Source organism: Oncorhynchus mykiss, chromosome 6, assembly GCF_013265735.2.
Source record: "Oncorhynchus mykiss isolate Arlee chromosome 6, USDA_OmykA_1.1, whole genome shotgun sequence".
Classification (NCBI taxonomy): domain Eukaryota; kingdom Metazoa; phylum Chordata; class Actinopteri; order Salmoniformes; family Salmonidae; genus Oncorhynchus; species Oncorhynchus mykiss.
In genome coordinates, this window is record NC_048570.1 from 50,933,154 (window position 1) to 50,958,730 (window position 25,577).

Genomic DNA, 25,577 nt, shown 5'->3' on the forward strand with positions numbered 1-25,577 from the left:
CTTCCCTATTATTCTACAGAAAATAGTCAAAATAAAGAATGAGTAGGTGTCCAGATTTTTGACTGGTACTGTGTCATATATATATATATATATATATATATATATATATATATATATATATATATATATATATATATATATATATATATACACACACATTTAAAATTACTCTAATGTGAATGCTTTTAACATTTTACTAAGTGTAAACCAAATAAGTCTTGTGTGTAGAAGTAGAGAATGAAAAATGTCCCACACTATGTCTAGCTAATAGGTAGCCTACATCGATGGCCAATAATCATAAAAAAAAAAAATACTAATATATTTAGGGTACATATTAATTCTGAGGACGCAGACAGCATTGCATAGCACAACAAAAACTTACACTTGACAGTGTCAGGATGTTGAATGAAGACTTTGGTATTGAAAGCCAAACATTTCAGTTAAATGCAAACACTGAAAATGCAGTTTCCCAGACACAGATTAAGCCTAGTCCGGGACTAAAAAGCTATTTCAATGGAGACTCTCCATTGACCATGCATTTTAGCACAGGACCAGGCTTAATCTGTGTCTGAAAACCTGTCTTAAAATGTCACATGCTGCTTGAAGTCTCTCCTTGTTCAATTAGTAGGCTTGACTACACATACCATGCTCACTCACACATATGTAATCATGGCTATCCAAAGGAAAAAGCACAAAAAAACAACAAAAAAAGATTAAAACGAGGACCATCTCCTGATTTTTGAAATTTCCAAAATGTCAAAACACCTGTACCAATGTTTCCCTTTTTTAATTGATACCATCCTAGGCATTTGCATTTCCAAAGAAATCATCTTGATTGTCCATCATGAAGTCCAAGTCCTCACCATGAGTTCCTCACCGCCTCTTCTGTGTGTAAACTGGGTAGGCGAGCGTGACATTTAAAGAATCATTGTGCTGTACGAGTGACGTGTGGTGGTAATGCAGGACTAGTTCTTTTAGGGAGCCATACAGGTTATACGGCTCTGCAAATCCATAGCCCGTATGACTCTTGTTGATAACACAATGCTTCACCTCACCCTCAACACTGCAAAGAAAGACATTTTAAATTAGAATACATCAAGTTCAGAATACATCCAAATTCCATGTATGGACTATTTTACATGGTTCCCGAAAATAAAGAATGACCTGGTTCTGTTACATGTTGTCAACTTGATCATTTAGAAACACACCATGGTCAACTTTTCCTTCTTCCTTCGGTCTCTCTCAATATGTAGCATGAGGAGAATCAGTTTGTTTATTATGAATATGCTAATCAAGTTGCCAATACTAATGCTGCATATTAACATCATAAAATCTGTCAACACATTAAGACTGAATAATCGGATCTCATTAAATAAGATTGATTAACTCTATGAAACATGAGTGTTTAGGTCTTAAATTATCATGACACTAAACTCAAATCATGTGTCTTCATGTGGAATTTTTTTCAGTGTGATTAGGTAGCCTAAAAATCTGTCGCTATTCCCTTGAGTAAGGCACTTAACCCTAATTGCAACAGCAGTGCTATACAATAGTGACCCTGGCCCCACTCCTTGTGGGTGTCTCAGGGGGGAGTTGGGATATGCAAAAAAACACATTTCCATTAACAGGACAAATATAAGCATCCCGCAAACTTGTATTATTAGATACATACACAACACTGCAGGCGTAGCAGCCAGCTTTGCTACTGTCCCGGACCAGGAATGTTCCGTCCTTCTTCCCCCGGAGCAGAGCTTCTGCCTGCAGCCGGTTGATGTTACCTAGCCTCCACGAACGTTCATCATGATGTGGGAGGTCCTCGTCATCTTCAACCATTGAGTACTCACTGCAATACAATAATCACATTAGTTTTATACAACACTAACTTCTGTTTGAATTACTAATTTAAAAAGAAACATGCAAAAGGAGACAACTTTGAAGTGGATCTTTAAAAAACAGTCCAAAGTAAAAGTGTGGGAAATGGATACTTACTCCTCTGGGTTTTCATTCTTGATACCCAACCATTCATTCAGCTTCTTCTGCCTCACTCCCTTTTGTGTCAGCCACCTACCATGAGAGAACAAAAAAAAAAGGTTTTATGTCAGACATTTAGTAACGGGACATTATAGACAAAATATTTGATAACAGAAAAGACTGGTGCTATACTTACATTAGGTAATGGTCTCTGGTCTTGCGGAGCTGAATCAGATCAGGTTTGATGCTGTTCATCTTCTTATCGATCTCCCTGTAATCCGCTGCTTGCTTTTTCAGATCGTCCTCCAGGTGCCGTTTGCTGTCCACAATCTCACTTATTCTCGATTTCAGTTTGTCGTAGTTTCCCATGATTCTAGGAGAAACAATTATTGTTGTCAAAAATATATCACCTATTGTCAATATATGAGACAGCTGTTGTACTTCTATAAGAAAGGCACATTTGGCTTCTCCAACAGTGAAGCAATCTGAGTAGTTGTGGCATCAACAAAACTCCAGTGATTCTGTGGGTATACAAACTTCTACTATACTATTACCATTAGTGATGCACCGATATGACATTTTTGGCCGATACTCGATATTTTCCTTGCCAAAAACAATACCGATAACCGATATTTAAACATTTAGCGGCCTTTTAAGCATTCTAGTACAGTTAAATAGTTACACACACACGGACAAAGCGGTTTAAGGCACTGCATCTCAGGGCAAGAGGAGTCACTACAGTTCCTGGTTTGAATCCAGGCTGTATCACATCCGGCTGTGATTGGGAGTCCCATAGGGCTACGCACAATTGGCCCAGCTTCGTCCGGGTTTGGCCATTATTGTAAATAAGAATTTGTTCTGAACTGACTTGCCTGGTTAAATAAAGGTTTTACACACCACACTGACCAATAAGTTATTTTGTTGGTCCCCATTACCAGTAAAACATAATCAAAAGCTATTTCTTTCACTTACACTTACTGAATATGACTGCATGTCACATAATAATTGAACACGTTTTATTTTTTTATGTAGTGATTACACTATCACCTGTATTTAATATGTCACAACGATTCATCGATATTTATGCTACGATGCTTGTAAAGTTGTCTCGCGCACCTACATTGCTGGTCATAAAAAAAGCTAGCTAGAACATGGATGCAAACAATGTTCTTCCCCCAAAATATAGCAAAAAGACAATCTGTTTCAGTAGCTATAGTTGGCTAGGTGTCACCATCTAAAATAACCCTAATTTATAAGACAGTTCTTATTTGATTAATGGTGGTCGGACTCATCTATGTGAAGATAGCCACAATAGTGTACTTTGCAGTTAGCCTTCAAAATAAAATAATGTAATTGACAAGAGATGCAAATGAACACAAATAGTAGAATTATTCCATAATTGAATAAATCATGCTAAACAATGTTGGAATGTTATATAAAACCAACAAAAGACAATTAGTTAATTTGACAAAAATCTGAAATCACACAATGTATTTTACTTTAAAATTGCATTGGGAGGAGGTGCATACTTATTTCACTGTACAGTATTACCTATGGATTGTGGATCAATGACATGGGGTTTCAGTCTACTCAGTGACACCCAGAGAACATTAGTGTCGTAGCTCTTATTGCGGGACTCAAACAACTTGAGCCACATTTATTGTCAACCTATGTGTATTGAACACTATTCCCGAGGAAAAAACATACTTTGTGGATATTTTGGAGTCCGATAACTGAGGATGTTGGGAAAAAATAGCTTGGGTATTGAGTAGACTAATACCCCATTTCATTGATCCCCAATCCTTACGTGAAGCTGTACAATATGAATGTCAATACACACAATAGGCTGACTGGGGAGGTGATTTCACACAGTCACAGTCCCGCGATAAGCGCTACAACGCTAATATTTATGTAAACTCTTCAGTTGTGTTCTGTGAGTGTCACCGAGTAGACGGATACCCCATTTCATTGCTTCACATTCCAACCTTGTTTAACATTATCTAGTCTAAATATGGAATGATTCCACCAATTGTAACCTTCTGCATCCCTTTCAAAGGAGGTACTTTTATTTTGAAGGCAAACCGCAAATTCCCCTATTGTGCCTAGCTTAACAACACATAACCCGGTCCTGTCGAGCCTCACTAGCCAGATGAAGCTAGCTGGCTGCTTATAACGTTAACTTTGGGCAACAGGGTTAAGTAGCTGGCTAGCTATTTATTTTCATGAACTGAGGTTCAATTTCAATAGGTGAACAACAAGTGGCTACCTAGCTAATACTTACCAGGATTCCTAAATCATTGCTAAGAATAATAAAAAGGACTGAAGTTTCGACTGGTCATTGTTTTCAGGCTGGTTGTATTGGTGCTAGCTAGGTACCACGCTAAAGCTAGCTAGCTACCCCAGAAGTTGCGGTTGAACAAATAACGCTTTATTACCAACACAGTGTTTTCTTGTTTGCAGACTTTTTGTACAGCTTTGACAGTGCTACTGATAGTAGTGGTGGCGCTTGGCTTGCACGTGCAAATTCAGAACACACAACATTCTATAGTAGAACTGTCAAATAAAAAAAGCTTATTAAACGCATCAAGTGGTGTTATTGTCAAATAGTGTTATTTGACACGCAAAATACCCAAATGGCGTTCCATAGTATGTTGTGAAGCTAAGTGGAGTGACGTTATTACTGTGTAACTCCGGTAGGGCAACATCTGAAAAATAGAGCACTTGGTAGTGTGTGCCGGTGCTCGACCAGTCGCGAAAGAGAACGGTTGATTGTCAAGGGCAATGAATTCCATAATCTTGGTGTTAATGCATTTCGCCTTTGAGTTGTCTCGCTGAAATGTTCTTACTCTTTCAAATGACCACTCAAATTGAACTTGTTGGAAGCGTGCGCTTAGTATTTTTCTGCTTTTGTTCTGTGTAGCGCTGTATTTTTCATGGCGTCATTACATGATCTACTTATATTATATATATAGGTATGCACGTCAGCTTTGACATCGGTTTTGCACATCGGCGTTAAACTAGACATCGGGCCGATGCTGGCATTTTTAGCTAATGTAGGCTGATTCTGATACGCTCACTGATACATTGTGCATCCCTAACAGACATTAACCACTTTATCATAGAACTGAACTGTGATTAGTGTTAGCTACATCTTTGGTTGAAAAGATAATATAAAAGATAATTTTCATTATTACCTCTGGATTTCTTTATCGTTACCCTCTCTCCTGAACTTTTCAATGTACTCCTTGCTATAGCGCTCTTGGGTTTGGCACTGCTCCTCAAAGATCTTTATGGTTTCATTGAATGCCTCAATAGCCGTTCTCTTCATTTGAATTTCCTGAGGAAAACAAAGAACCGGAGGTTGGATACAGTACAATCAGAAACGATTCAATCACAATTGAATGACAATAGCAATTCACCTGTGATGTTCTTGTATACTCCTCGTACAGACGATCGTACTCTCGGTTCTTCTCCTGGAACTGAAGGTGGTACTCCTGCAGCCTTTTACCGACAGCTTCAATGTTGTCCTCTTTAACAACCTGGTCCTGCAGGAGACAACAAAGCAGTTAGAGGAACAAATCTCACTCTGGCAAAAAAAAGTTCTGGGTGACACTCAAATGCCAGATATGAAAATGAAGCACTGACTGTGCTCATAGAATAATCTGACCAAGGGATCTCTTATCTTTGAATACGTGTAGCTTCCATTTGTGTTTGAATTGTGGAGGCACCCTTACCTGCTGGAGCCTTGACACTGGGTACAGCAGTCTCACGTCCAGCTTTGGGTTGTACTGGGCTAAGGACTCGTGTCTGTAGTGATTGATGAGCTCAACCACCGAGTTGAATGTCAGTGGGTCCGAGAAGCCGTACTTCCCATCCCGATGGAATATTTTGATCAGTTTGTTATTTCCTCCTTTCCTATGAGCGAGATCAAAAAGGGAACTTTGAAAATGGCCATGTGTCTTTAGGCCAGGGTTTAATTTTAAATATACCGGACATTTGAGAAATATACCGGACCCATATGCATTGTGTAATTAAGGGCGTCCACCAACGGTGCTCAGAATGACAGAAATCACATTTAGATTATGGTAATTCATCTTAACAGAACATGCAACTCTAGGATGCAACGGTGTGTGTCCTTCTAACCGAATTCTGATGCGCACTTTGAAGACGTTAGAATAACTGCCACTTTTCCTCAGCCAACAAGACGAGTTACAAACACCAAAATCACTAGCCTATGTCAATCTACTATTCTCCATAGTAGAAAAGTTGACCTATTCTCTTGGTCAGTTTGCAGTTCTAGCCTATTCCAAACAGACTAAGACAGTTGTGGGATCCCTAATTTATATAACCAATTTAGCTACATGAAAATAACGTTAGAAAGCAAAATCAGGCTGAGGCAACAGATTTGAACGTTTAGTTTAAAATGTTGATAAACTATTATTTCTTCGCATTATAAGCTCACGAATGCTTGTTCCATAATTTCATTAGCCGGGAAAATACCGTTTCCAAAAGCGCACCGCACATAAGAGCGGAAGAGATCAAAATATCCGTTAGAGATTAAGATCTAATGATGCAACAACTAGGCTTCTAATATGACTAGGATTGTGTCTTTGGCTACTGGACAATGAAAAAGTTTATTTGAAAACCATTTGAACATGAGAAAAAAAATAGGCTACTGGTTTCAATGGCATATGGAAGTCTATATAAAGCAATTGTTTCTATGGTCAGATTTTGGCTAGGCTACTTCAAAGCAAGGTAAGACATGCCTCATAATATGAAGCAAAACAATCATGTTTAAAACAATTAAGTTTGTTTTTTAAATGCATACTGCCCCTAGCTCATTGCAAAGTGACACACTGAAGCCTGCCTGCCTACCCTTGCCTGTGCACTTGAATGGCAAAATGGGAAGCGTGCGTCAATGACCAGTTGAAAAATAAGTTTGCTATTTTAAAAAACAGATTTGATAGCCACGATTTAACATGCGACTGCGTTTAAAATGGATGCGCATTGGAAGTTATAAAAGCATGTTTCACTCCAGCAGAAAGGAACGAGCTGTAGTAGCAGCTCTCGTGCGCATTATCTGTATGCTGCCAATTGAATTCCACTCAATTATGCAAATTACCCTACAGACCGATAAGCATGACTGGTCAAATTTCCATCGACTGGTATTTCCATCAATTAATAGGCTAAAAGCATTATTTTGCTATGGGATTTTTTATTTTCTTTACGGACAATTTTATTTATTGACTTTTCAATTATTTTATTTAAAAATCGTCTACCGGCTAACAGAAACCCTGCATTAGACAGAGCAGGATATTAAGAGTTCCATATTAATTTAGCAACCATGCGATTCACAACGTACCTCAGAGTCAGTGTGTAGTCTCCATGCATTTTGGTGGATGCATCTCGGACCAGAAACGTACCATCAGCTGTGTCTCTCAGCTTCTCATTCACCTCCTCCCTACAAGATAACGAAGGGTTACGCTACAGTTTCTTCACAAATCCAATAGGACTCATTATCAAACTGGAAACCAAGAGATTTTCATCACAAGATTAATTGAATTATCATTAAGATCATAAGGGCTTGCCTTGAGATGTCTCCCCAGTACCACTCCCCATCTTGCAAGGCCATGTTGTTGTTGAACCCGTTGTTTGGAACTGGGGTAGGGGCCTTTGGTGGTTTCGGGGGCAAAGCTGCGGCAAGAAGAGAGAACGAAGCTGTCAATTTGCAGTCTCACAGCGCATAACTTACCCTTTCTGAACTTGTGAAATTTAAGTTGACTTGATTAGGTGCGTGAGGAAGATAGTTATCAGCTACCAGAAACGGGCTTAAATTCCTCAAAAAATTGCAACGGTTCATAACAATATGAGTATGAGGGGGGGAAAGTGGAAATGTGTTATTTGGCCACATTTTAATGTAACAATATCAAAATATTATGATGACAGACTAAATAAATAAAAAAATGGAGAAAATGAGGCCTGAATGCAAAGACATTAAATCCAAAAAGAAGTACGCCTCTGTACACCATAACTACTCCTGTGTGAAATAGTAGTACTTCGCTGCAGTTCATCTGCTCTGCCAAGCTATCAATGTAACATAGCCTAATCATCACAATGCACATCCATGTAGAAATACCCACAATGAAAATACATTATACAGCCTAATGGTAACATCTCACCAAAAAAAATGATGTAGGAGGATGCCAAAGAAACACATGCAAACCACAGATGGCGAACAGATGTTGCGCTGGAGGGGATGGCTCCCATTTTATGGGCTCTTAACCAACCATGCTATTCGTTATTTATTTATTTTTCGCATTGTTTGTAAATCATTTTGTACATAATGTTGCTGATACCATCTCTTATGACCGAAAAGAGCTTCTGGACATCAGAACTGCGATTACTCACCTTAAACTGGACAAAAAAAAAGTTTATTTGACGAGTTGGATGAGAGGGATTTACTCCAGACAAGGCCCTCATCCCCAACATTCGCAGGAGAAAGAGACATATCGTGGAAGGAGGCCGGGGTGCCTTGTGAGGATACGGCGGCGAGCGGCTAATCTGCCTTTACCATCTTTACTATTGGCCAACGTACAATCGTTGGATAATCAAGTGGACGAACTACAAGCACCCATATCCAGGTCATTAAAAACTGTAATATCTTATGCTTCACCGAGTCGTGGCTGAACGACGACATGAATAACATACAGCTGGCGGGTTATACACTGTATCGACAGGATAGAACAGCATCCTCTGGTAAGACAGGGGTGGCGGTCTTTGTATATTTGTAAACAACAGCTGGTGCACGATATTTAAGGAAGTCTCAAGGTTTTGCTCGCCTGAGGTAGAGTACTTCATGGTAAGCTGTAGACCACACTACCTACCTAGAGAGTTATCTATATTCTTCGCAGCGGTCTATTTACCACCACAAACCGATGCTGGCACTAAGACCGCACTCAATGAGCTGTATACGGCCATAAGCAAACAGGAAAACATGACTGCCTGACCAGGCACGACTCCAACACCATCAAGTTTGCCGATGAAACAACAGTGGTTGACTTGGAGCCTCAACTCGGGACTCGACTGATGACTTGAAATGATCTGGTCAGGTTTTGTAAAGTTGTCACTCATTGTGGCACACAGTTTCCGTGGATTACTGGTGTTCTAAAATGGCAGACGGAAGGGAGGGTGGTGCGGCAGGTGGCGCTTCTCCTACGAATGCTGTTATTTTATCTAAAGCATCAGGTGTACGCCGACCCCAGCTAAGTAACTCACGCAAAGATTTAAAGCTCAATGTGTTTTATCTCCAGTACATTGCCATGATTGTCAGTTATGTAGCTGCTCTACTGATAATCTCAGTGCATCCTTGCTGGGATGACAAACAATCTACTGGCGGGGAATATCAACACCAAACACATTGGTTCAATGTTCCATGGGAGAGGACAGTACACAGCATACCATAACATTCTGAATAATGGCCAAGTCTACCTCGCTCCCTATTCCACTGAACCACTTAGGCATAACAAAGACAAGTCTAACATTTATCGGAAACTGTTAAACTACCTGTTCACTACCCTCCTGCTCTCCAGGGATGTGCAACTCAATCCTGGGCCTAACATCACCGAGCCAGCGATACTCACCGGAGTGGAAAGCAGTGTATGGCCTTGTCCACTGATCGTCGCCACTATGGAAGTGGGTGAGTGCTATGATCCCATGGTTTCACTCGACTCCAGGATGGAATTTGACTCTTCAAACATACCCAAGTCACTATATGCAATTCCTGACTCTGCTTCTGGTATGCAAGCCGTTTTAATTAGCTCCCCGCATCCAGTGCACGCAGGAGGGATAGTTAATTACGCTACCGAACTGCCCCTAATCAAAACAGCCTTAACCCAGCCGTCAGAATACACAGAAAATGTAACTTTTTTTTTCAATGTGTCAATCACTCTCGAGTCATCTGGGACCCACGAGCTAAACCCAAGGGACTACTAGTGGGACACTTGAACATTCGTAGTGTCATTCCAAAAAGTGATCAAATTCAACAATGACTTTTACCCTTATTGGAATGTACCTTCCACCAAAAGTGTGTTCTTTCGATAAGTTTAATAACATGCCTAGGGAATGTGATTTTGGGAAAGAGGTCATCTTAATGGGAGATTTTAACATTAATTACGAAGACAAGTCTTGTAGGAAAACCCTTAAACGGATCACTAATACCTTTGACCTTACACAGCTAGTTAAAGGGCCAACCAGGGTGGCTCTAAAACATAGATTAATTTGAGCTATCTGATCATAATCTGACACTTATAGCCAGAAAGCTTTCTAAGAACAGGTTTAACCTCTCTATTGTTAGAAGGCTGGATCAACTAAGAATACCTAAGAGTGAATTAAATTATTTTGAAAATGCAATTAAGGGAATTAACTGGAATGATCGGTCCTATACAGATGTGGAAGCTGAAAGAAAAACCTATCCACAATCCAGACTACCTACAATAAATGGTTTCCTTAAAAAAATCTAATCCAAACCTGGCCAAAAGAGCACTCTTCCTTGGCTAAACGGAGAAATCTGGAAATTGATGGAAGAACGAGATTATGCTCTAAAAATAGCCCGAAAATCCAAATTAAAGCATGACAGACGTAGGTTTACCATGTTGAGAAATAAGGTTATGTAAGAAATCACAGGCCAAGGCAAACTTTTTTATTAACATAATTGGTGAAGCAAAGGGAAATTCTAAATTGATCTGGGAGAATCTAAAAAAGTTAACAGGGAAAGACAATAGTAACACTGCAAAAAGACTAGAAATCATGGTGAATAACAATCTAACACAGGATGCAGTCGAAATAGCAATAACCTTCAATTCCTACTTTATTGACTGTCAGGGTACTGACACAGAACCCCTCTGCTGCAGAAGATAAGTTCATTGGAGTTACCAGCCTCAGAAATTGCAGCCAAATTAAAGGTTCACAGAGTTCAAGTAACAGACATCTCAACATCAACTGTTCAGAAGAGACAGCATGAATCAGGCCTTCGTGGTTGAATTGCTGCAAAGAAACCACTACTAAAGGACACCAATAAGAAGATACTTGCTTGGGCCAAGAAACACGAGCAACGGACATTAGACCAGTGGAAATAAGTCCTTTGGTTTAGAGTCCAAATGTGAGATTTTTGGTTCCCCAACCACCGTGTCTTTATGAGACGCGGTATGGGTGAACAGAAGATCTCTGCATGTGGGTTTCCACCGTAAAGCATGGAGGTGGTGGTGTTATGGTTATGGTGTTGGGGTGCAAACCAGATACACCATCTCATCTGGTTTGGGCTTAGTGGGTCTCAGCATTGGTTTTTCAACAGGACAATGACCCAACACCTCCAGGCTGTGTAAGGGCTATTTGATAGAGAAGGAGAGCGATGGAGTGCTGCATCAGATGACCTGGCCCCCACAATCCCCCGACCTCAATCCAATTGAGATGGTTTGGGATGAGTCGGACCGCAGAGTGAAGGAAAAGCAGCCAACAAATGCTCAGCATATGTGGGAACTCCTTCAAGCCTTCCAGGAGAAGCTGGTTGAGAGAATGCCAAGAGTGTGCAAAGCTGTCATCAAGGCAAAGGGTGGCTATTTGATGAATCTCAACTATATTTTGATTTGTTTAACACTTTTTTGGATACTACATGATTCCACGTGTGTTATTTCATAGTTTGTATGTCTTCACTATTATTCTACAATGTAGAAAATAGTACAAATAAAGAAAAACCCTTGAATGATTATATGTTCTAAAACTTTTGACCGGTAGAGGCTGGAAGTAGCACAGTGTCAGCCGCAGAGAAGCTCCACTTGAGCAGGTTAAGTGCCTAGCTCAAGGGCACAAAGGCAGTAGATTGCATCAGAGATTCTGATACAAGCAACCCTTCAGTTGTCAGCTCACTCCAGTTTACAAAGTGAACTCCGGTAACTGAATCCTTCTCAGTACCAAGATGCTTCTATAAAACAATAATCAGCGCCATCAGTCACTATCATCAGTGAGCCATGTTCTTGTAGCCTGGGGCAACAGACTACAATGCATCATATTGAGCTTAAAATAGACTACATCTTTACCAAATAGCTACAATACTGTATGGTTACAGTATTCGCTCTCCCTCTCACGCAAACACGGAACAATCATTCAACCTTAAATTCTCACAAAAAAACATATCCATAAACGATACTAATACGCATGAGCATCTCAGAAAACAGTTTGTGTACTTGATAGTTTAATCCAGCACTAGAACATATACTGATACTATTTAGTAATTACTAAAAGAAAAAGTAACCAGCTATGGCCCATGCAAGAGTTTTCTATCTTCGAGATCTATTGTCAGCAATTAGTTCAGCAGACATGAAAATCACATTCAATTCCAAATATGAAACATAAAAAATATGACTTGTATTACCTGGAGCAGCCTGGGTTTCACTCAATTCACTGTTGACCAAGATCTCTAGAATCTTGATAAGGGAATCCGGGCTGGCCTCACAGCTGAGAGATAGGAAATGGTTACATTTATTATCTGCTGCGTCCTTATTTCATTGACCTGTCAAAGGCTTTCGATACTGTTGATCACTCACTGCTAATTCAGAGGCTTTCCTCAATTGGTCTTGACCAGGATGCATGTAAATGGTTTAAACATTACGTGACAGATAGAACTCAAAGTACCATCTACTGATGGTGTTAAATCCGTCTTCCTGGATATTACGAAAGGTGTGCCGCAGGGGTCGATTCTGGGTCCTGTAGTTTTTACCGTTTACATTAACAATATTGACTTGTCTGTAAAAAGTTGTAACCTGTACTTGTATACCGATTATACTGTTGTATATGCTATTGCCCCCACGGTTGACCAGGCACTATATGAACTACAGTCTTCCTTCATTGTATTACAGAAAAACTTTGAGCTGAAATTAGTTCTGAAAACAGGTAAAACTAAGTATATGTTGTTTTCTAGAGCGCATAAAAATAAGTTTGATGATTTAAGCATATGTACTTTAGATGGTGTCCATATTGATCGTGCCCCTGTTTACAAATATCGGGGCATCTGGATAGATGAAAATCTGTCTTAAAGAGCATATTGATGAGTTAGTTTAGAAGCTGAGAATAAAAACGGTCTTCTTCTATAGAAATGGGTCCTGCCTCTCGCTAAATTGTAGACTGTGTTTTTTTCTTTCTTTCTGCTTGCATATTTATATTCTGATGTGTGTATTTTCTGTAATTTATGTAATTCAGGGCTCATCTGTAAAAGAGACCTTGGTATCAGTATGACTCCTTGATCAAATAAAGGTTAAATAAATTTGGTATGTGTATTTAAACACACAAAAAATAATCTGTTCACATTCTACAGTTACTGTGAGTGTTACTGTCTCGATGACATGTTGTTCTTATACTGCCCTCATACATAAAAGCATTCCTGTCAGCATAATTGCCCCTTGTGGGAAAAATAAAGTATTTAAATTGTAATTGTATACTGACCTTGCTGGTTGAAGCCTGAAAAGCACAGGGCTAAAGATTTCCGCCAAGTCTCTGACACAGAGTTGGTTTTTGCTGGTGTTCTGAGAAATCCGGCAGAAATGTTTGATGAGGCAGTAGAACGTGAGGCAGTATTGGGGCGGATGGTTAGATGAGCTGGCTATTCTGCGCAACAACTGGGCACAGTCCTTTGGATCCTTTACCTCTGTGAGCATGAAAAGAGGAAACAGTCACACAAGGTAAAGATTAAATCAATGACAACCACTATTAAAATGTACTGCACAGCATTGCCCTGGAAAACTTGCCACAACATACTATAACTTTATTTGTATGGTGAGCCACATATAACCGGCTTGCGGGCCGGATTTGGTCCGTGGGCCGCTTCTTGAGTATACATTTGGTTTGAGGGATTCTATTAGTTTTATAGCCATCAGGTCTTACTTACCCTGTGCTGCATGAATCATCTCACTTTGGAGAGAGGTGGGAACAACTGGATTAGGCAAATCCTGCAGGTATCTCCAAAGGCCATCACATAGCGACTGTAGGTCCAAAGGCTCCAAATCTGTAAATGCATCAATAAACTTAGATGGTAGAGATGAATGCAACAAATATGACAGTTACAACAATCACTTGGTTAAGAAAAAAATTCATATTTCTCAAGAACTATTAAAAATGGGAGAAGTAGTATGGTGGAAAAATTGCAAGATAATGTTATAATACTTTTATTGCATCAAATGGCTGTTTTATGCAACAGAATAGAGTATTCTGTTAACTATTGTGTGTGTGTTCTACTGAGGATGGGCCTCTGGGAGATAACACTGACAGGAGATTTACAATGTCTTTTGGGTGATAAAACCTAAAGAGCATTCCAGAGCATGAGTTAATGTTTCTGTTCTATAAGGGTCCAGACACTAGTCTCTATACAATGAAAACTGTTGACACAGCAGATACTGTCTGCTATGTATTATAGAAATCTTCCATACAAATCTTAACCTTGTGACCCATTCTATACATCTGTTGTTCGTCAGGGGCGGCAGCGTAGCCTAGTGGTTAGAGCATTGGGACTCGAATCCCCGAGCTGACACGGTACAAATCTGTCGTTCTGCCCCTGAACAAGGCAGTTAACCCACTGTTCCTTGGCCGTCATTGAAAATAAGAATTTGTTCTTAACTGACTTGCCTAGTTAAATAAAAGGTAAAAAAAAATGTTTTAAATGTAGGTTGGAAGGGGTGTATCTTGACTATAAAATACCTTTGTACATTTGTCTCGGGGCTCTCAACTAATCATCTGAGCGTAAATTGTCAACCAGCCATGACCAGCCATCATTATCGTAGAGCACTCAATCGATTCACTTTATGTGTGCGCGTTGTATTGACCTGCTCCCTTATTAATAAGTGATAAAATATTTAGTTTAAGTATAACTCTGACTTGTGTGATAAGTTTGTCTCGCCTCATTTGATAGTAAAGAAATTAACCACCACATTAGGCACAATCTGCCACTCACTCACCACAGTCAGTGAACTGTCTCATATCCAGCCCACAAGCTGCTGTGAAAGTTCTATAAAGGGTTGGACATTCCAAACCTGCAGGACAGAAAATAGGATCAGGAGGTGGATTTGATTAACCATTTCAATGTAAAAGCAAAACATTCACCATCGTTAACTACTCCCATGCACCAGGCCACGGTCTCTTCTTACCTTTGCCTTCTATTGCCTCCAGAAGCTTGACCAGGATGGGTGATGCAGTCTCTGGAGGAGCAAACTGTTCTGGCAGATCTGGCAACATGAAGCCTGCACAACAGAAAGATGACGTACCTGAAACTTTCTAAACTGCTACCGGACAGTTGATTGTTACCTGATAACAAATACCCATCTTGCTCACCTTTCCTTTATAGGTATTCAATTAAAATTAAGATCTTACACACATCAATGGTTGTGTCGCATCTAACAAGCCTGCACAGATATTCATTTTTCCTTGCGGAGTCACAGCACTGTTGTAAGTATAGGCCTGCCTTACAGTAAATTATTAGTATCAGATCAGAGTTACACACAAGCATTTGCTGTTTTGCCTCTTAAGCTTCCTTTGTAAAAGCTTATGAAGCACTCTAATCCTCCACATCAGCGTTTTCATAGATCCATAATCAGCACAGCTGCTCTTCCTTGGCTTGCTGCACATCTGCAGCTCGGTGCTTAATACTAGTTGTAACCAAATCAAACTGATAAAACAGAAAACCAAGGAAGAGCTGAAACACAAACTACAGCCTGCAATTCATGTCTATGCACAATATCATTCAGAATCAACAGTGCAAAAAGATAGGTCACGGTAATTTATAATCAAATTGGTAATACAGTACTTTAAAACCGACAAGATAAAAACATCAGCAATGTAACCTGATGTACAACTACTCACCCTCTGATTCTGAATCTGTCCTGGCTAGATCTGATGTGGAAGGAAGAGGCCTAGGTGGCCTTGGTTTTGGTGTTGGTGGTGAAATTATTTTTCTTCCCACAAACTCAACATAAGTCCCGGGGAAGTCACCTTTTTCATGAGTTGTCTCATTGAATCCTGGCAGCCACCCAATCTCATCTGGTTTTTCTTCAGCCCAATTAGGGCAGCCTAGGGCCAGCAGAGCACCCTTGCTCACCACAAGTATATCGCCTACATGCAAATCAATGTCCTCCTCCCTCTCCTTTTTATAGTCATACAGTGCTCTGTACTGGAATCCTTCTGAAGTCATCTTGATATATGATATATTTTTCCCAATACACAATTTAAGACCAATAAGATTTGGCCTGAGGTTAAAAATCGACTATATTCTTTCTAACAACGCATGTTTCCTCCATCTCCATTTTATGCAGATCTTCTTCCCCCAAAAGTATGCAGATTCAGCACCTCCAAATGTTAACATTAAGGTTCTGTCCTGTTTTTCAATTCACCCTCATTATGCTTCATGCAATACAATCCCATCAAAGGCATCGGCATCTGTAGTCCCATGAAAGCATCTGTCCAGGATGGAGACAAAATGTATATTCAGAAATCAAAATTAAAGAACTGTGGTAGCTAGATTGTTGAAATCATGTGTTGTTTCACAAGCTAACGTTTTCAATTATTTCAATCACCAACAAAACGGTGATTGTCTATGAATAAGAAACGTTAATATCTAGCTAAAGTTACTGTATACTTGAAGCTATATAAAGTTCCACATTGGATAAAGCAATGTGTCTTTGTTCGTGACAAAGCTAGTTAGCTTGGACATACTGTACTAGCTATACACCAATAGTCTTAGCTGGGGATTGGGGAAGTAGCTAACGTTATTAGCTATCCGGGTAGCTACGTCTATTAAGACACATCCACAAACCCGGTGCAAACACACCATCCAAAGGACAAACACAAAAATAATTTAAAAATACAAATTATTAAAAAAATTCGATTAAATAAGCCATGCCATTCGTTAGTATGTAACATTATTAGCTAACGTTAGCTAGCATGAACACAGGCCCGTGAAAATGTGGAAATTCCACGGCCTCAGATTTGGCAGATGGCTACTTTAGCTAGCTAACGTTAGTTGAATAGTTAGTTACCTTATTGTTATTTTCCTCTGAAAAAATCTTCAGAAAAAAACATAGATCAGATTTAATTGGGAAGTGCAGGATAGACGCGGTCTCCAAACTATAGCTAGCTATGATATCGAAAATGCATCCGGGTGCAGTAACAGCTAGTAGCAAACCGCAGTGCAGCTAGTTAGCCGGTCGTCACTAGTTAACACAGCCACAAAGTCAGGGTTTATGTCCGAGGTAAAAAAGTAGTGGATCATCGGTTCTCTCAGCAATAGCTATTGAACCAAGCATGCCATGACAATAAAGATATTCTGAATAAGGGGAGGATGGTCAAAAATCCACTTTTTTTTTGTAGAGACAATTCAGTGTATATTGTATTTCTCGTTGTTGCTTTCAATCTTCCATAGCTCTTACACAAAGCATGGCATGACTATGAAAATTATATATTCTGAAACGGGGAAAGAAGGACAAAAATCTACACCCCCCCCCCCCCCCCCCCCCCAATTCTAATGTCAATAATAAAAAAATTAAATTGCAGACAAGTATATTTCTATAACATGTTTGAGATTGTAAATTGATCATGCAAATTACATTTGTGAAAAGACAGTAAACAGAATAGTCATAGTCAGTCCATTGAATAGGTGGCCACTAATTATTTCTGTTTTGTGGTCAAAACAACAAAGAGAAGAGGTGCGTAACTTGCTACAGTATACAAAAGTTTCGGTCTCACAACCTTCATGAGACAAAGGTCTAAAGTTGAATGATGGGGAAATGTAACCAAACTCTTAAACAGAGCTCTAGATGCAAGGACTGGCAGTCCCTGATAATGAATTACACCATGAAACATAAATCACATTAAGTTAAAGGGGGGCTTTTAAGGAACCATTCAGCAATTGTGTGATTTTGTTAACAGAACCACTTCACTCGTTCTGCTTCCACTGTCGGATGGAGAACCTGGAGGGCAAAAATATGTTTGATTGGGTCGAGGTAATATGTACATGTAGGTACATGGGGGGCAATGCAAATAGTCTGGGTAGTCATTTGATTAGCTGTTCAGGAGTCTTATGGCTTGGAGGTAGAAGCTATTTGGGAGCCTCTTGGACCTAGACTTGGCGCTCTGGTACTGCTTGCCGTGCGGTAGCAGTGAGAACAGTCTATGACTAGGGTGGCTGGAATCTTTGACAATTTTTAGGGCCTTCCTCTGACACTGCCTGGTATAGAGGTCCTGGATGGCAGGAAACTTGGCCCCAGTGATGTACTGGACCGTACGCACTACCGTCTGTAGTGCCTTGCGGTCGGAGGCCGAGCAGTTGCCATACCAGGCAGTGATGTAAGCTGCAAAAACCTTAGAGTATCTGAGGACCCATGCCAAATCTTTCCAGTCTCCTGAGGGGGAATAGGTTTTGTCGTGCCCTCTTCACCATGGTCTTGGTGTGCTTGGACCATGTTAGTTTGTTGGTGATGTGGACACCAAGGAACTTGAAGCTCACAACCTGCTCCACTACAGCCCAGTCGATGAGAATGGGGGCGTGCTCGGTCCTCCTTTTCCTGTAGTCCACAATCATCTTCTTTGTCTTGATCACACTGAGGGAGAGGTTGTTGTCCTTGCACCACACAGTCAGGTCTCTGACCTCCTCCCTATAGGCTGTGTCATTGTTGTCGCTGTTGTGTCATCAGCAAAAGTGATGGTGTTGGAGTCGTGCCTGGCCGTGCAGTCATGAGTGAACAGGGAGTACAGGAGTGGACTGAGCACGCACCCCTGAAGGGCCCCTGTGTTGAGGATCAGCTTGGCGGATGTGTTGTTAAATACCCTTACCACCTGGGGGCGGCCCGTCAGGAAGTCCAGGATCCAAATGCAGAGGGAGGTGTTTAGTCCCAGGGTCCTTAGCTTATTGATGAGCTTTGAGGGCACTATGGTGTTGAACTCTGAGCTGTAGTCAATGCATAGCATTCTCACATAGGTGTTCCTTTTGTCCAGGTGGGAAAGGGCAGTGTGGAGTGCAATAGAGATTGCATCATCTGTGGATCTGTTGGGGCGGTATGCAAATTGGAGTGGGTCTAGGGTTTCTGGGATAATGGTGTTGATGTGAGCCATGACCAGCCTTTCAAAGCACTTCATGGCTACAGACGTGAGTGCTACGGATCGGTAGTCATTTAGGCAGGTTACCTTAGTGTTCTTGGGCACAGGGACTATGGTGGTCTGCTTGAAACATGACAGTATTACAGACTCAGACAGGGAGGTTGAAAATGTAGAAGACACTTGCCAACAAATAAGTCTATAGGGTACTAGAGGAACTAACCGCTGGCTGTTGTGCCCTTGGGCGGAATTTAATAATTAGAATTCCCTTCTCCCAACTGTCGTGCTCCGAAGCACCTCACACTCACATGGCTCTCTCAGATATCTCAATTCTTATTAGCTAACGGACATCATGTGATGGGGTCCTTTTCAAAGGTATGACACATCATGACGCAACTGTGCGAGTCCCTCGTATCAAATTCCGAGGTGCATATTGAAGACATTCACATTTACTTTGTCAGCCAACAAGATGAGTAGGCCTAACGAACAGCAAAATCACTAGCCATGTCAAGCTACTATCCCCAATAGTATGAAAGTTGACCTGTTCTATTGGTTAACTTGTCCTTCTGTGCAATAAATAAATATTCCAAACATGCTCTGGGACAGTTGTGGGATGCGATAGATCCCAAATTAATACACCCACTCCCATAAAAAAAGATTTAAAAGCAATGAGGCTGATGCAACAGATCAGAACATTTAGCTTAAAAGGTTAAACTATTAGGCTATTTCTTCACAATATAAGCAAGAATGTGTGAAAATGCAATCAATTAGAAGGAAAACACTGTTCTCAAAAATGACCGCAAATGACACTATGCATGTAATGCTTTATTATCATTGAGCATTTTTATGGTGAAAATGTTCTTCCCCAAACTTGAAACTGTATGCCAGTAAGGCTCTAAACCGGTTATAAAGTAGATTAATGTGCTTATTTGTAAGTAGTTATTTGGCCACTTTAGTTGTGATACAAACTGAATCAAAACATATACAGTGCCTTGCAAAAGTATTCATTCCCCTTCGCGGTTTTCCTATTTTGTTGCATTACAACCTGTAATTTACATTGATTTTTATTTGGATTTCATGTAATGGACATACATTTTAATATTCCAAGTTGGTGAAGTGAAATAAAATAAAACACTTTTTTTTTTAAACTCTAAAAAGTAAAAATGGAAAAGTGGTGCGTGCATACAGTGGGGCAAAAAAATATTTAGTCAGCCACCAATTGTGCAAGTTCTCCCACTTAAAAAGATGAGGCCTGTAATTTTCATCATAGGTACACTTCAACTATGACAGACAAAATGAGAAAAAAAATCCAGAAAATCACATTGCAGGATTTTTAATGAATTTATTTGCAAATTATGGTGGAAAATAAGTATTTGGTCACTTACAAACAAGCAAGATTTCTGGCTCTCACAGACCTGTAACTTCTTCTTTAAGAGGCTCCTCTGTCCTCCACTTGTTACCTGTATTAATGGCACCTGTTTGAACTTGTTATCAGTATAAAAGACACCTGTCCACAACCTCAAACAGTCACACTCCAAACTCCACTATGGCCAAGACCAAAGAGCTGTCAAAGGACACCAGAAACAAAAGTGTATACCTGCGCCAGGCTGGGAAGACTGAATCTGCAATAGGTAAGCAGCTTGGTTTGAAGAAATCAACTGTGGGAGTAATTATTAGGAAATGGAAGACATACAAGACCACTGATAATCTCCCTCGATCTGGGGATCCACGCAAGATCTCACCCCGTGGGGTCAAAATGATCACAAGAACGGTGAACAAAAATCCCAGAACAGAATTCTCCGGTTGGACCTAGTGAATGACCTGCAGAGAGCTGGGACCAAAGTAACAAAGCCTACCATCAGTAACACACTATGCCGCCAGGGACTTAAATCCTGCAGTGCCAGACGTGTCCCCCTGCTTAAGCCAGTACATGTCCAGGCCCGTCTGAAGTTTGCTAGAGAGCATTTGGATGATCCAGAAGAAGATTGGGAGAATGTCATATGGTCAGATGAAACCAAAATATAACTTTTTGGTAAAAACTCAACTCGTCGTGTTTGGAGGACAAATAATGCTGAGTTGCATCCAAAGAACACCATACCTACTGTGAAGCATGGGGGTGGAAACATCATGCTTTGGGGCTGTTTTTCTGCAAAGGGACCAGGACGACTGATCCGTGTAAAGGAAAGAATGAATGGGGCCATGTATCGTGAGATTTTGAGTGAAAACCTCCTTCCATCAGCAAGGGCATTGAAGATGAAACGTGGCTGGGTCTTTCAGCATGACAATGATCCCAAACACACCGCCCGGGCAACAAAGGAGTGGCTTCGTAAGAAGCATTTCAATGTCCTGGAGTGGCCTAGCCAGTCTCCAGATCTCAACCCCATAGAAAATCTTTGGAGGGATTTGAAAGTGCGTGTTGCCCAGCAACAGCCCCAAAACATCACTGCTCTAGAGGATCTGCATGGAGGAATGGGCCAAAAATACCAGCAACAGTGTGTGAAAACCTTGCGAAGACTTACAGAAAACTTTTGACCTCTGTCATTGCCAACAAAGGGTATATAAAAGTATTGAGATAAACTTTTGTTATTGACCAAATACTTATTTTCCACCATAATTTGCAAATAAATCCATTAAAAATCCAATTTGATTTTCTGGATTTTTTTCCTCTCATTTTGTCTGTCAGTTGAAGTGTACCTATGATGAAAATTACAGGCCCCTCTCATCTTTTTAAGTGGGAGAACTTGCACAATTGGTGGTTGACCAAATACTCCCCCCCCCCCCCCCCCCCCACTGTATGCATTATTAGTATTGGATAGAAAACACTCTGAAGTTTCTAAAACTGTTTGAATGATGTCTGTGAGTATAACAGAACTCATATGGCAGGCGAAAACCTGAGAAAAATCCAACCAGGAAGTGGGAAATCTGAGGTTTGTAGTTTTTCAAAGCTTGGCCTACCGAATACACAGTGTCTATGGAGTCAAGTTGCACTTCCTACGGCTTCCACTAGATGTCAACCGTCTTTAGAAACTTTTTTCACGCTTCTGCTATAAAGGAGGGGCTCATGAGACCTGTTTGAGTCAGTGGTCTGGCAGAGTGTCTCAGGCTCATGATGCGCGCTCCCAACAGAGTTGCCTCTCGTTCCAGTGCTTTTCTTCAGACATAGAATTCTCCGGTTGGAACATTATTGATGTTTTATGTTAAAAACATCCTAAAGATAGATTCCATACATCGTTTGACTTGTTTCTACGACCTGGAACGGAACTTTTCGAGTTTTTGTCTGGACGAAGTGCTCGCGCCTCATGAAGATGGATTACTGGGCTGAACACGCTAACAACAAGTGGCTATTTGAACATAAATTATGGACTTTATGGAACAAATCAGTCATTTATTGTCAAACTTGGATTCCTGGGAGTGCCTTCTGATGAAGATCATCAAAGGTAAGTGAATATTTATAGTGATATTTCTAACTTCTGTTGACTCCAAAATGGCGGATATTTCTCTGCCTGGATTGGGCTCTGAGCGCAGTTCTCAGATTATGCTTCTTCCGTAATGTTTTTATGAAATCTGACACAGCGGTTGCATTAAGGAGAAGTCTATCTTTAATTCTGTCAATAACACTTGTATCTTTTATCAATGTTTATTATGAGTATTTCTGCAAAATCACAGGATGTTTTGGAATCAAAACATTACTGCACGTAACGCGCCAATGTAAACTGAGATTTTTGGATGTAAATATGGACATTATCGAACAAAACATACATGTATTGTGTAACATAATGTCCTATGAGTGTCATCTGATGAAGATCATCAAAGGTTAGTGATTCATTTTATCTATATTTCTGCTTTTTGTGACTCCATCTTTGGCTGGAAAAATGGCTGTGTGTTTTTTTGACTTGGCGGTGATCTATTTTTATTTTATTTTATTTCACCTTTATTTAACCAGGTAGGCTAGTTGAGAACAAGTTCTCATTTACAACTGCGACCTGGCCAAGATAAGGCATAGCAGTGTGAACAGACAACACAGAGTTACACATGGAGTAAACAATTAACAAGTCAATAACACAGTAGAAAAAAAGGGGAGTCTATATATACATTGTGTGCAAAAGGCATGAGAAGGTAGGCAAATAATTACAATTATGCAGATTAACACTGGAGTGATAAATGATCAGATGGTTATGTACAGGTAGAGATATTGGTGTGCAAAAGAGCAGAAAAATAAATAAATAAAAACAGTATGGGGATGAGGTAGGTGAAAATGGGTGGGCTATTTACCAATAGACTATGTACAGCTGCAGCGATCGGTTAGCTGCTCAGATAGCAGATGTTTGAAGTTGGTGAGGGAGATAAAAGTCTCCAACTTCAGCGATTTTTGCAATTCGTTCCAGTCACAGGCAGCAGAGAACTGGAACGAAAGGCGGCCAAATGAGGTGTTGGCTTTAGGGATGATCAGTGAGATACACCTGCTGGAGCGCGTGCTACAGATGGGTGTTGCCATCGTAACCAGTGAACTGAGATAAGGCGGAGCTTTACCTAGCATGGACTTGTAGATGACCTGGAGCCAGTGGGTCTGGCGACGAATATGTAGCGAGGGCCAGCCGACTAGAGCATACAAGTCGCAGTGGTGGGTGGTATAAGGTGCTTTAGTGACAAAACGGATGGCACTGTGATAAACTGCATCCAGTTTGCTGAGTAGAGTGTTGGAAGCAATTTTGTAGATGACATCGCCGAAGTCGAGGATCGGTAGGATAGTCAGTTTTACTAGGGTAAGTTTGGCGGCGTGAGTGAAGGAGGCTTTGTTGCGGAATAGAAAGCCGACTCTTGATTTGATTTTCGATTGGAGATGTTTGATATGGGTCTGGAAGGAGAGTTTAGAGTCTAGCCAGATCTAACAATCATATGTTGTGCTTTTGCTGTAAAGCATTTTTGAAATTGGACACGATGGGTAGATTAACAAGAAGTTTCTTTCATTTGCTGTATTGGACTTCTTAATGTGTGAAAGTTACATATTTCCAAAATATATTTTTGCATTTCGCACGCAGTCTTTTCAGCGGAATGTTGTTGAGGGGTTCCGCTAGCGGAACGTCTGCCCTAGAAAGGTTAAATGAAGTCCACCTGTGTGCAATCTAAGTGTCACATGATTTGTCACATGATTTCAGTGTATATATATATATATATATATATATATATATATATATATATATATATATACACACACACACACACTTGTTCTGAAAAGGCCCCAGAGTCTGCAACACCACCAAGCAAGGGGCACCACCAAGCAAGCGGCACCATGACCACAAAGGAGCTCTCCAAACAGGTCAGGGACAAAGTTGTGGAAAAGTACAGATCAGGGTTTGGTTCTAAAAAAATATCAGAAACTTTGAACATCTCACGGCGCACCATTAAATCCATTATTAAAAAATGGAAAGAAAATGGCACCATAACAAAACTCACAGACCAGGAAGGAGGGCATTAATCTAAGACGCAACAAAGAGACCAAAGATAACCCTGAAGGAGCTGCAAAGCTCCACAGCGGAGATTGGAGTATCTGTCCATAGGACCACTTAAAGCCGTACACGCCACAGAGCTGGGCTTTACGGAAGAGTGGCCAGAAAAAAAGCCATTGCTTAAAGAAAATAAATAAGGAAACACGTTTGGTGTTTGCCAAAAGGCGTGAGAGACTCCCCAAACATATTGAAGAAGGTACTCTGGTCAGATGAGACTAAAATTGAGCTTTTTGGCCAACAAGAAAAAACGATATGGCGCAAACCCAAAACCTGGTCAGAATTTAATGAATGATGGATGGCGCTAAATAGTGGGATATTCTTGAAAGAAACCTGTTTCAGTCTTCCAGACATTTGAGACTGGGACAGAGGTTCACCTTCTAGCAGGACAATGACCCTAAGCATATTGCTAAAGCAACACTTGAGTGTTTTAAGGGGAAACATTTAAATGCCTTTGAATGGCCTAGTCAAAGCCCAGATCTCAATCCAATTGAGAATCTGTGTTATGACTTAAAGATTGCTGTACACCAGCAGAAACAATCCTACTTGAAGGAGCTGGAGCAGTTTTGCCTTGAAGAATGGGCAAAAATCCCAGTGGCTAGATGTGCCAAGCTTATAGAGACGTACCCCAAGAGACTTGCAGCTGTAATTACTACAAAAGGTGGATATACAAAGTATTGAGGGGTTTGTCATGTTTGTTTCACAAGAAAAACAATTTTGCATCATCAAAGTGGTAGACATGTTGTGTAAATCAATAGATACAAACCCCCTAAAAACTATTTTAATTCCAGGTTGTAAGGCAACAAAATAGGAAGAATGCCAAGGCGGGTGAATAAGGCACTGTAGGTGCATTTAAGAATCAGCTGTCAGAGCAGCTTACCTGTACACAGACAATCTGTAAATAGAACACTCTACCTCATCCCCATATTATTACTTACACTCTTGCTCTTTTGCACCCCAGTATCTCTACTTGCACTT

General features: G+C 40.4%; 1 protein-coding gene across 1 annotated transcript; it reads right to left on the reverse strand.

Moving 5' to 3' along the window:
* Positions 1–396: 396 nt before the first annotated feature.
* Positions 397–17,264, reverse strand: LOC110526129 (phosphatidylinositol 3-kinase regulatory subunit alpha). Its single transcript, XM_021606760.2, has 16 exons — positions 17,043–17,264; positions 15,871–16,463; positions 15,159–15,251; positions 14,970–15,044; positions 13,907–14,023; positions 13,465–13,666; positions 12,398–12,480; positions 7,560–7,665; positions 7,334–7,432; positions 5,706–5,886; positions 5,391–5,516; positions 5,166–5,308; positions 2,168–2,344; positions 1,990–2,064; positions 1,673–1,843; positions 397–1,063 (listed from the first exon to the last, which is right to left on the reverse strand). The coding sequence occupies exons 2-16, from the start codon at positions 16,196–16,198 to the stop codon at positions 874–876; spliced, it is 2,166 nt and encodes a 721-aa protein (XP_021462435.2). The 5' UTR covers positions 16,199–16,463; positions 17,043–17,264; the 3' UTR covers positions 397–873.
* Between the last annotated feature and the right edge of the window lie 8,313 nt (positions 17,265–25,577).

Coding starts and splice junctions, on each gene's coding strand:
- LOC110526129 (XM_021606760.2), bottom strand. CDS start 16,198: ATGACTTCAGAAGGATTCCAGTACAGAGCACTGTATGACTATAAAAAG. Junction 15,045..15,158: donor GGAGGCAATAGAAGGCAAAG/GTAAGAAGAGAC, acceptor TCTGTCCTGCAG/GTTTGGAATGTCCAACCCTT. Junction 5,309..5,390: donor AGTATACAAGAACATCACAG/GTGAATTGCTAT, acceptor TGTTTTCCTCAG/GAAATTCAAATGAAGAGAAC.